At 38.9% G+C, this 12,725-nt stretch overlaps 2 protein-coding genes across 2 annotated transcripts in view; one reads left to right on the top strand and one right to left on the bottom strand.

Moving 5' to 3' along the window:
* Positions 1-857: 857 nt before the first annotated feature.
* On the bottom strand, positions 858-2,624 carry cartl (cocaine- and amphetamine-regulated transcript-like). Its single transcript, XM_036584049.1, has 3 exons — positions 2,417-2,624; positions 1,994-2,068; positions 858-1,561 (listed from the first exon to the last, which is right to left on the bottom strand). Exons 1-3 carry the CDS (start codon positions 2,546-2,548, stop codon positions 1,454-1,456), a joined length of 315 nt encoding a protein of 104 aa, XP_036439942.1. The 5' UTR covers positions 2,549-2,624; the 3' UTR covers positions 858-1,453.
* Positions 2,625-6,661: 4,037 nt separating this feature from the next.
* The window catches only part of iqgap1 (IQ motif containing GTPase activating protein 1), a 62,350-nt gene continuing 56,286 nt past the window's right edge, over positions 6,662-12,725 (top strand). Inside the window, exons 1-2 of the mRNA XM_036584359.1 lie at positions 6,662-6,960; positions 10,332-10,434. Coding sequence (XP_036440252.1) covers positions 6,915-6,960; positions 10,332-10,434 — 149 coding nt within the window. The 5' untranslated portion in view covers positions 6,662-6,914. The remainder of the gene's footprint in view (positions 6,961-10,331; positions 10,435-12,725) is intronic.

Below are 12,725 nucleotides of genomic sequence, written 5' to 3'. Positions count from 1 at the left end.
ATCAAAAACAAGCAGTGAACCTAAACTTGTCTCCTGAGTTTTTATATGTTAAGTTGATGATGGTAAAATAATCTTAAATCTTAAAAATTACATTTATGGGGACTATTTTGCCTTAGAACACCTTGCATGTACCTCTCAGTCTTTAATGCGTTTTAAAGATATATTTTAGACATATTTCTAAAGTCTAAATAGCTTTATAAAATATGTTTTAGGGCTTATCAATACTATTATAAAAAAATGGCTATGAAATCATCCAGTGCATTCATAACCACTGCATGTGATAATTTTCTGTGAAGAAGGTTTTAGTGGCGGACATCTGGTTCCTATCACCACCACTGTGAACAATTTTGAGTCAGTAAGTTTCTCAAGAATTGAGCACATCAAACCAACGTCATCATTTTGAAATTATTATTATTGCTATTTTTAAATTATTATTAACACTATTTTGAAAATGTGGTGGAATTCCCCTTTAACTCTTCTTCCTAGAATGTTTACTTCATCTCATGTATAAAAATGGTTCTGTAAAGAGCCATCCATTGGAAGGTTCTTTAGAGAACCAAAGGTGGTCCTTCTCTGGCATTGCATAAAGAACAGTAGAGCTTTCCAAACAGTCACACTATCACACGGCATTGTTCTGCATTGCTCCATGTTAATACACTCAGGATTAGTCCTGGGGCTGCAGTGCTGTTCCTGCTCCTGACTGTGATGTTAAGGGAATAATAGACCATGAATTAATAATTGTGCCGACCAGCTGTAAGAATAGAGCATCTCTCTAAACTAAAGAGCCACTCAAAGTGGGAGATCTGTAGAAAGACAAAGCAAATTCAGCACTAAATTAAATAATGATAAGGACAATTCAAGTGCTGAGTAAATGAAAACAGGTGTTTATTGTGAAAAGATTACTCTATATTATATAATTACTTCAGTGTTACATGCCATCCATTGTTCCTATTCAGAACTGCTCCAGCTGTCAAGCTGCTGTGCTTCAGCAACAGAAGCTTTCAATCAACAACCTGTAAAACAGTGGAAACCACTAGAAGGTACAACATTTGTATTGCTCCCTCTGAAAAACTCAGAAACTGCAGTGAGAGAAGCTTGAATGCATTAAAAGCTGTGTGATGAAGATGTGTCTAAATTGCTTCTTTACTAATTCTACAGTGAATGTAGTCAAAAAAAAACTCCTAAATTTGTGTTTTTCATGTGTTGTTAACTACACAAATGTTGTACAGTTTTACTTACAAGAGACTATTAAGAAAGCAAACCACCAAGTGCATAAGCCCTAAAAAACAAACAGACAAAAACCGAAAACTCATGCTCACTAGCTAAATAAGGCAAAAAATCTCCAAATGCAACACATTTCCTGTTAGAATATCCCCCTAAATGTATCTCGTATGCCAAAGCGTGCAGTGGTGTAGTTCAGGCAGTGATGGAGCTCAGAGACTCTGCTGGAGCTTCAGATGCACTTGAGCAGGATCGAGTTGCAGTAGCTTCCTCGGCTGCATTCACACAGCGGACCGAAGCGTGGACCCAACCTCATCGCACAGCGAGACCCAACCAAACACTAAACAGAAAATGTTTAGATTTCATAATTAACTCAAAATATTTAGTACTTTATAACAGAACATTTTGAGAAACTCTTTTTGAATTGTATTGAGTATTACTGTGAATTTATAAAGATATAAAGATAATAATAAGAAAAAGAAGATGAAGAAGAGCACAGTGAATAAAAGAAGATGAGGAAGAGAGGAAGAGAATGAAGAAGAAGAAGAAGAAGAAGAAGAAGAAGAAGAAGATGATCATTATCATCATCATCATCATCATCATCATCTTTTTGTCCATCTCATGTCCTGATGATGATCGTCATCATCATCAGGACATGAGATGGACAAAAAGAAGAAGAAGATTGATCGGGAGGATGTAAAGAAGAGGTAAAAGGAGAAAATGAAGAAGAACAAGAACAAGAAGAGGAAGAAGAAATGTAAGCAGTACTTGCCCTGGGAATGGCTCGTTTCTCTGTGGATGGCAGTTTGTCCTGAAATCTCCCCAGAAGTTCCTCCATTGCTTCAATCTGCAATACATATAATACATTGTTACTTAGATGAACAAAATCTATCTATCTATCTATCATCTATCTATCTATCTATCTATCTATCTATCTATCAGTCTGTCTGTCTTTCATACAACTTCCTTATCACAATCCAGTAACCCACTGTGCTAAATGAGGAGCACTTACTTCGATATTTTATAAATATTTGATGCTAAGTCATGTTTTAGTACTAAATCATCTCTAATTTATGTAAAAGCTTCATGCTAAATAATCATATCTCGACACTAAATGTTGTAAATATCATCATGTTTGATGCTAAGTCATTTGTTAGTTCTGTAATGCTCCTGTAGGTAAATCATCTTTACTTACCAGTTCTTTCTCAGGGGTCACCTCGGCGTTCCTGCCATCCTCTGCAGATATCTCAGGTGAAGCCTGCCCGCTGCAGATGAAGATGAACAGAGCGATGAAGAGGAGTGCAGAGAGAAGCCCTGAGCTCTCCATGGTCCTGAGACGCGCTGTTCACACTCAGCTATCACACACACACACACTGAGGGGTGGGAGGTCAACAAAACCCACTCAAACGGTCTCACTCCGGCCCAAAGCTCGCTTTATAAAGTGCGAAGCCCCCGCCCTCCAGCTCCGCATCATGGGCTGTAATAGGCAGACTGCTTTTCTATGCAGAGCTATTCAACAGCAGACATTACCAGTGTGCTGCATTGTTCACCAGTTACCTCTCACTTATAGCAAATGACATGATTCTATTCTGGCTTTAATACTGTGACAACCAAGGACCCAAACTGTAACAGCTTTTATTTCTGGAAGCTAAATAATGGAATGATCCACAACCAACTGAGCTGTAAGAGATCCTAGATGTTTACAGTAAGCCTGCCTAGCAGCGGTCAGCACTTAAACAGGTCAGTAAGATATGCTGGATCTAGGCCATTGAGGACTTTAAATGTCATAAGCAAGAGCTTGTAGCCAATGTGAACTTAACAGGAAGCCAGTGTAAACTGAATAAAACCGGAATAATATGCTTAAACTCTCTGTAAAGGAATAAAGATGTACAGTAGATCTATGAACTGCAATTTTCTTCCAAATACAGGAACTCTATGAACATGTACTTCTATATTTACTATATTAAAGAGCTAACTTTACGATTTTAAAGTGAAAGTTTTCCCTTTGAGTCCAGTTATCTCTCAAGATACAACTTTACAGTTACACAGTTTTGTGTAATTCTCTGTCATAGCGCAAAACCCTGTATGCTGTGTGCTTATTATACTGCTAATATTAAAGAAAGAATGTTTTTTTTCCATATACTGTTATACACTTCAGCATACTACAATAATATGTAAATAAATTAAATGCATCTAATTACATACAATTGAATTTTATGTAAATAGTCACACGATCAATCGGTGTGACTCCGGTTTATTTTTCATCTGTACAGTTTGAACTAAAACACTGTATTACTGTGGTCTGATTCAGTGTTTAAAGGGCTGCAAAACTCCACAGAAGAGGCAGCTACCTCATCTGTTATAAATGTGCTTGAGTCAACAGGTTGTTTTGTGAGTACAGGGAAACATGTAAAAATGTCTGTGGTATTGAGATGAGGTTAAAAAATGCTGAAGTTTTCCTTTAAGCGTACAATCTCTCAAAGCCTGTAGTCATAATAATGTCTCAGATTGCAGCATTGCTAAACACTGTGCGGTCAAGAGTCCTGCTGAAATGTATTCAGTCACAAATGCATGACTGCATGTATGAGAGAAAAGAACACAAACACAGAGCCATATGTGGCTCTATCAGTATTAAGGAACTGAGAACTGTGTGTTTTCTAAAATGCTTGAATGCTTTTTGTTTCACTATTAAACAGTTTAAAACAGGAAGTTGAGCTTAGCATTTGGCTTTTGCAAAGAAAATCTATCCAGACTGAAAAGAGGTAGGACACCACAATGGTTTCATCCTTTTATTATGGTCCGGGTCTTTAGGCTGAGTCATGTGTTTTAATACTGGCCTTAGTCGTAACAGGCCAAACAGCAGCCTTATAATACATACAGTGCCAACTCTACCCAAAAAGCAACACAAGCAGCTGCTTAGGGCCCCGTGGCCACCAGGGGAACCGCTAGAAAACTTCTGGGTTATTGCTATAACATTATGTTGTAAGATGCCTAAGTGAAGGGGAAGAAAGAAACTGATTTTTCTTTAAAAAGAATGTACACTTCTGGATCCCGAAAACAGAAAAGAAAAAGAGATAAGCTTAAAAATAAAGTTTTTTTTTGTGGTGATGGTGTGGCTTTTCTTTTGGCTTGCAGTTGGACAACAAGAAGTAGTGGAGCTGAGGTCAAAGGTGGTTCAACTTCTACCTAAATATGTAGAAAGTGAAGCATTTATGATGGTTAACCATGATGACACCATGATCATCAGAGTTAGATCAAACTAAGCTTAAAGTTAGCTGGATAAGAAAGAAATGCTGTGTAGTGAGACAGAGACCTAGATCGAGAATGCTGAGAAGGTCATCTGTAATTTAAAGTGTAACTCAGCAATAATCACTGATATATATATATATATATATATATATATATATATATATACACATATATATATATAAATGTCATATCTTCCCCTTTATATGAGGAAATTAACTCCAAAATACTGTATATCTGTTTAAAACAATTTTGAATAAGACACAATTTTGAAGAGTATAACAGCTGACATATAATGGAAAACATATTTTATTTCACTAATGAAAGTGGTATTAAATGTATGTGCAAAGCTCTTTCCCAACAATGTAGATCACAAAAAAGTTAAAGTGTTTTGCAATATGTTTTGTAATGGAACGCTTACATTTTTTAAAAATCTTCCTTAATTTTTCTAATATCTTTCTCAATATTTTTGTATTTTAATTTTCATTTTATTTTATTTTATTTTTATTCTTCCTTAGCATCTTCTTCAGTGTAGGGGATGGCAATATGACAATACTGTTATCGTGATCAATTACATCATAATATCTTTTTCTCAGCATGTCGTGGATATTGTCTTGTTTAGCTGGATTTAGGGCAGCACTGTATGTGAAACACAATGAAAATCATTGTATTAATCGTTTTTGACAGTATTGTTGAAATGTGGCACTACTGAAGCTCTAATATCTTTAGAGTGGTGGTGATGGGAACCAGGGGTCACAACACAAATATAGCCATTTTATTTACTATCCAAAATGACTAGTGAACCTACACACAGAGTTTTTACATGCAGTGTTGATAAATACTGATAAAAAGTGAAAGTGATGAATCTAGTTTTTTTTGGGTCTATTTTGCCTTAAAATGTCCTGCATGTACCTCAACTGTGAACAATCACCGTGAATGGATTTTAAAAAGTACATTTCAGGCCAAAACTTTATCACAAAGCTATCATAAAACAAGGTCTCAGTGAAGATGCAGCGTATTCATAACCATTTCATTTCCATAATAACTCTCCGTGAAGTTGCTTTTGGAGGCATTAAACGCTTCGGACATCTAGTTCCCATCACCACCACTGTCAACAACTGACTCTCCATTAATTCTCTTCAATAGAGCATTTCCTATCAGACCACTCTGAGTGACTTTGGCCCAATCGATTTCACCCCTCGCCCCTACCACTTAGCCCCACCCCTGTTTTCTGCGTTCATGCCTACGGGGTAGGGTGTCCCGATTTTTGTTGAGATGGACGGGTTGGGCTACATGTTTTTCAGAGACGCACTCCAAACGAAGCGTCATGACAAACCCAGAAAAACTGGCAGGATGGCTGCGCGAGCGACCGAAACACAAATGTGAGCATTTTCTCAAATAAAAAATGTGATAACCATTGTATTATCTTAGTTTAATGCCGCTTCAATGTATCATGGGTCCTTTTCTTCGTAACAAGCATAAAAAATCACCAGTATTATGCTGATGTCTCGGTCGCTAAATTTCCTGTCCCACCATTTAAGGTGGAACGGGAAAATTTGAACAAGAAGCTGCAAATTACTGACTTCAGCTTCATATCACTGAAGAATTAGGGGTGGGTGATAATAAATAATTGCACCCCCCCCCCCTCTTTAAGACATATGATTCCCTAAATGTAACTTAAGTCCAGCAGTGAGGAGCTGAACTACCCTCCTCTGCTATCACTGCAGACTGGCAGGGTCGCCTACAGAGCAGCGCTGGTAGCTGTTAATGAAGTAATGCTCTTCTTTATTTGAGGGTCCCATTTCGTGGGGAAGATTTCAACCACTACCCCTTGTGACTCAGTTCCAATGGGCAAAGTGACACTCGAAAACAAGGTAAACTTTGTTTACTGCTTAACCATTTATTTATTTTAGTTATTGGAAATCGGTGGATTTTTCCTTTAGGTATTTAGTATCTCATATTTAGTCATTATCTCCACAGTGCCATCCTCTGTATTTCTCTCCGTGTATCTTCATCAGTGATTTCCTTTATCCTCTTGTATTTTATCACTGTGTTCCTCTCTGCTGCGTCTTCAGTAGTATCCTCCTCTTTTTCCTGACCGTCCTCCTCTCCTATTCTCTCAGGATGTTCCTCTGAGTGTCCAGCAGGGGGCGCTGCAGTCCCTCTCAGCTCAGCCTCTTTCCTGGAGCGCATACTTTAGGATTGAGGCAGGAACACACCCAGAGCTCTGAGCTTTGAAGAAAAAAAAAGAGAGAGAGAAAAAAACCCCAGAAAGTTTCGGAGGAGACCGTGCAGTGCAGCGAGGAACTAAGGTGGCCAGAGAGGCGCCTTCGCCCGTCCGAGGAGAAGGAAATATCAGAAAAGTGAACGCATCTACACGGAGGAGAAACGCCCAAGAGAGGGAGAGTGAGAGAGAGAGGAGCACTGACTGGGCAACTTTGTAAAACATGTCAACTTCGGATGAAAATGACGCGCTGCGCCCACGATATGGCTGTGAGTATCGCCGCTGTGTGTGGAGCCTAACTGTCTCCACTCAGGGCTTTGGCTGAGCTCAGGAAGCTCCTCCAGGCTTCAAAACCTCGCAAATGTAGCGCTCAGGCTTTCAGTTTCTCTCAGTTTTTTCACTCCTGGTGTTATTTTTGTAACTTTAGCTGCTGCTGCACTGAATCAACGTGCTGAAGGACTTCCGCGTTTCAAGTCTCTGAACACCTCAGTGCTCTTTCACAGTTATTAAAACACGTTTGCATCTGTTTGTTCTCCTTTTTATGAAAGTTCTTAACTAAAATGATCATCTTTTTAACCTCTGGGTGACAGGTTAGCACCATTAACCCTTTACTTGAACCTCATCAAACTTAAGTGCTTGAAGTTGTTTGGTTTGGTAATAACAAAAAAAAAAAACAAAAAAACTGCACATTGCAACTGTTTAATTCATAAATCTGACCCAAAATGGAGCCCAGCTTTGTGAAGGCAGGCCATGCATGTCCTGACTGATCACATTTCTGATCGCAAGGCTCTTAAAGGAGTGGTTCAGTGAAAAAAAAATCAAATTTACATTTGAAGTTTTGCACTAGAGCTACAAAAATAGATTTTAGGTGACCCAGGCTTCTGTTATAGTAGCCTCATAGGTTCATGGTCCAGTGCAGAACTGAAGCAAATTTCACAAACCATGTCTTGGCCAGTTGATTACATTTAAGGTAAGAGGGGAAACTGTGAAATTTGATTTTTCACTGAACCAGTCCTTTAACTTTGGTCTGGTATGAAGAGCTTATCTGTAGTAGCAGTGCTAATCTATTTAGCACCTGTAAGGTCACAGGGTAGGTCAGTCGGCCTCTTTTCTGAAAGAAAAAGAGAGAAATGTTTTGGGAGCATGCTGGTGTTTATTTTCTCTTTCTTTATTTTTTTGTATTTTATGTTGAGCTGCAGCGCTGGCGGGAAGAGTGCAGTGTTTCCGGCCTTTACTACAGTGCTAGTGGATGGTTGAAGGGGCACACCTCTCTTTCGTTCTCTCTCTCTGTCTGTCTGTCTCTTTTTCGGTCTCTATCAGGATCCTATGATTCATATTTTCTTTGTCTCCTTTAGAGCGCTCTTATAAATGGATAAAAAGCTCCCCCTCCAGTTTGGGTAATTTTGTCCCATTATAAAGTCTTTGCAAGTTAATCTCCTTCCCATAGGATACTAATGCTGTCAGGACAAAACCTTGTATCTCCAGTTTTGCCTTTTTTGACACCTTTTGGGAATATCAGCTTCCCTTAACACTGTGTCAAACTCTTGTGAGGAATAGACAAACAGAAATGGTCCAAAATTACTTTGATGTGAAAATATTTTAGCCAACTTGCTACTGAGTTTTATATGTAAAGTACTGTTACTGTACTTTGGTGTGAAAATGGTTCCCCAAAAGTTCTGCAAAACACTGAAAAGGGTAAACCTATTATTCCAGTTGTTACTTTGGATATTTGCTCAAAACATCCTCCACCATAAAAAATTACTTGTATATTTCCATTTTATCTTCTGTACCACAATCTCCTACTACAAAGAGCCCTACCGAAAAATGCATGTGTTTCTGCCAGGTTTCATTGGATATTCGGATGAAATGTATCTTTTATCTCTAGGCTGGAATACTAGGAGCACGGAATTGAATAGATTTGCGTTGGCTTTCCACAAGACTTCAGGCCCCTAAATCATTTCAGCATGTGGAACCATAGAGCTCGAGGAAGCTAAAAGCCAGGCGCTGCAGCCAAGTTACGTAATACGTAGTGCATCGGCTCCCAAAGCAGCCTGGATGTAAATTAGTGTATGGCACAGCGGTTTAAAGAATGAAGTGTTTGATGTTTCAATTTGATTATTATAGCAAACAATGCATCGCTATTGTTGTGGCCTGCTTTCCTAACACCCGTGCCCTCATAAAAGCGCTTCAGAGAGGTTCAGTCATAGCTATGTCTGTTTATGCTGGTTTGTTGCTGTGGTGGCGCATGACTTTTTGCATTTTGAGTGTGTGAGCTAGGGCTGTCACGATCATGACCTTCACTGACAATTAACTGCCATAGAAATAATTGTGTTTAATAATTGAACTGGCTTTTTTGTTCATTGGTTGCAACAATTAAAGTTCAAATCTAAAGTGTGCAGACACTGATTAGCTATCTTGCTTCCTAGTTCTCGATACTTAGTGGCTCCCAGATGCTGACAGAAACAGCTCAGGCTCAAATAAACAAACATTACCCACCACAGCCCTCGAATGGTGTTAGAAGTTGGTGCACATGACGTGTCTCAGTAAATATGCTTTCTGCTTTCTTTTATTTACAATGTAAGAAGGCACAGAATCATATTATCTTCATTGTCAGCGTAATTATATGGTTGTGAAAGCTATGAGCTGCTGAGTTTGATTTCGATCAGCGTCAGTAATTGCTTTCAGGTGATTATGTAACAATTGGCCTAGTCTGAGCAAATGGTGTGCAATATGTTAAAAACACAGTATAACCATGCTTGACATGTTCACACTACACTATATGTATCATGGTATTTAGTTTTGCAAACAAATAGGCATATAAACAATGCACCAGAACAACTGTAGCACCACATTTGGGAAAAAAAGGCCAGGTATGTTGCCTTAAATAACACAAATAAACAAACTGTTAGTAAAAATAAATTAATAAAAAAGTTCATGGTTTTCTTTCTGATACCGATTTTCAAACCTTTAGTGTCAGCATCAATGCCAATGTGGCATTTCTTCTTAATAAACTGGTGACCTTTAAAATTAGCTGTTTTTAATTGAAACACTTTAATGTCTCCCACAGGCCTGAAATAACCCTGGGGAGAGCAGAGGGAGCGTGGGGAGCATGTGTGGGATAGGTTGGGGGGTTTAAATTGTATTCTGACATATGCATATATCCAGAATGTATGGTAATAAGTTGTGCATTATCTTCTAATTTTTTAATGTGTACCTTCTTTATACAAAACAATATAAAAATTTGTTCAAATAGGACAAAATGACAGTTGGAAATTATTCTAATGGGAAAAAACTTGTTCAAGCACAGCCTATGTGTGGGAAAGACTGCACTTCAGTTAAGATGAGCATGTAAAAGTAGGCCATCATGCAGTTTCAGTACAGATTTGTTACAGGATAGGAACACATTCATTATTTTTCTCTGTGATATCCCATTTGGCCTAAAACTGATACCTGGCATCAGTGCCACTTCTAGCTCCTTTCTAGCTACATTTTGCACTTTATACAGTTACTGTACACTGTTTGTTGTTTGCATGCATCTTTATTATAATGTTTGCAGTTGTTCAGTGTTGACAATTACCATGATAGAAAAGCACATTGTGACAGTTTATCATGGAAAATGCTTTTTTGCTCTGTTGTACAGCCGTTCTGGATGGAGTGGAGCGGCTCACAGCCGAAGAGATGGACGAGCGGCGGCAGCAGAACATGGCATATGAGTATCTGTGCCACCTGGAGGAGGCTAAACGGTAGGCCAAAACTTTTATATAGCTGGCATGGGATCAGATCATTCCAACTACAGTAAAGCCAGTGCTATACTAACAGAGGCAGCAGTGCTGGTGTGGGAGCAGTTAGTAAGACAAATCGTTTTGGTTCTGTAAAGACAGAGCCGGTTTCCCACCATTGGCAATGATGTTTGCTGTTTCCACAACATGCCACTATAGGTTACTGCTTGCCTGCATAAAAGACAAAAAATAGACTGTCTGGATAATCTGATAGGTTTATTTGTCAGGCTCTGGGTTTATTTTTGTTTCCAGATAATCTGATTTCCATGTTACTCTTGAATCATTTAAATTATGGAAGAATCACAGTACATAGCTGGTTGATCTGTAGATTATTTAAGGTGGTTCACCAGCTATATATGCAGTACATGCAGATCCAGGATGGATGGCAGAGTGTGGGCATCATCTTGATTGGTTGGAACTGTAGCCGGATCCTAGAGTATAGTCAAAAGCTCATTTTTGGATTTCATGCCCCTAGAGGTGGACAGTATGACAATATTTTATCAATTTCGTGAGATATGTTATCATGAGAAATGTCATTGTGATAAGCAATATGCTTTTGTGAGCATGTCATGGAGATTGTCCATATTTTTATTAAAAGAAGAGTATAAGTAGGCATGTTTCATTGCAGTTTTTCAATGTGACTTTACTAGTGCATTGTGTGTGTTTCAAAATATCGTGATGCATATCGTGAAAATGTCTTATAAAGTATTGTGATATGATATTTTTGCCTTATTGCCCACCCCTGTATGTCCCCATAATATGCATTATGCATTAGGTCTTGTTTAGCACAGTGGTCACCAACCCTGGTCTTAGAGGTTTACCTTCCTGTAAAGTCTATAATGCCTTTTTAAAACCTGCGTAAATTTCTGCGTAATCCTATGTTTGAGGTAAACAGCCAGAGTGCTCGGATGTGAAATGATGCATTGTTTAGCACAGTGGTCACCTTCAGAGTCGGATGATACGATGAAATTTTCGCTGCAGCCCGAATTGACACTGTTCTCATCATGAAGAAAAAGCAGAGTCGGTCAGTGTAATCAAATAACATTGTACAGTTATAGTAAATGATAATGGTGAAGTAAATCTTAAACACATACAATTAACCCACATCTTATTTCTGCTATGTTTAAGTTAAGAAAAATGCCAAAGGCCAAAAATACCAGCTAACAAACCCTTTGTTTACCTGCCGCATAAACCACAAGAACGTGTCGGATGAATGAGTTCCTCTTCAGAAAAAACGACCACCTGACCTGCACTGGGGGCGGCAGGATGTGAGATGCAGGATGGAGCTAGTGAGTTGGTGACCACTGGTTTAGCTAAAATGCAAGAAGTCATGTTAAATGTTCGACACGTAAGGGATATTATGTCCATATAATGTGTAGTTTTACACTGGGCATTATTTCGTAAAAGGTGCCAGCTAAGGCACTAAATTTTCTAAAGCAGCTAGTGTCCTCTCAGACGTTTTAGATGTACACACATGCAAAAGTTTGGGCTCCTCCTTGTCAAATTATGTTAAACATGTGCAAAATAGTAATCCAAGTTGGTTTAGTCCCAGATTACTACATTTTATAATGTTTATGTATGTGCATTGGTATCAGCAAGTGTGCACTCGGAAAAATATTGGGATATTGGCACCGCCCCCACATTTCCCATAGCAGTGCGTCCCTGCCAGTTTTAGCTTCAGCAGTTGATCTTGATTGTGGCCAGTTGTGGTTTGGTTGAGTAGAACGTCAAAGAAAGGGAAAGCTTCAGTCAGAGGGAGTGGATAACTACAGTACATTACAGGTTGTTATATATAATGAAGAAGCTGATGTGGCTTTAGTCCATGGCAGTAGGGCCTTGAGTGTCAGGGTTGTTTGTGTGAGTCAGTACTTCGTTGACACAGCAGAGCACTGACTCCCCTTGGTATTGTGCAATATGTATTTTTCCCAATCTTCTGGAGAATGTGGAACCTTCAGGCAGCTGCAGTGGCCTGGTGTGGAAAGACTTTAGTTTGTCAGCACTCGTCCCTCACACACCCGACACACACACACACACACACACACACATAAACACGCGCATGCACACGTACACACTCTGTAAGTGCAAGAGGAAGTGACTTGGTCTCTGTTGATTTTCAGTATCTCAGACTGTAGCCATAGAAACGGTTGGTTGTCATGGAGACTGGTTCCGGTGTACGTCTCTTCTGTTAGTTAGTCTGTGTTTGAGGTAGAGAGCGAGTAACAGAATGACACAGTGAAGGACTTATTAATCATGCC

This window comes from Colossoma macropomum, unplaced genomic scaffold, assembly GCF_904425465.1.
Source record: "Colossoma macropomum unplaced genomic scaffold, Colossoma_macropomum, whole genome shotgun sequence".
Taxonomy (NCBI): Eukaryota; Metazoa; Chordata; class Actinopteri; order Characiformes; family Serrasalmidae; genus Colossoma; species Colossoma macropomum.
This window is presented reverse-complemented; position numbering and strand designations above follow the sequence as displayed.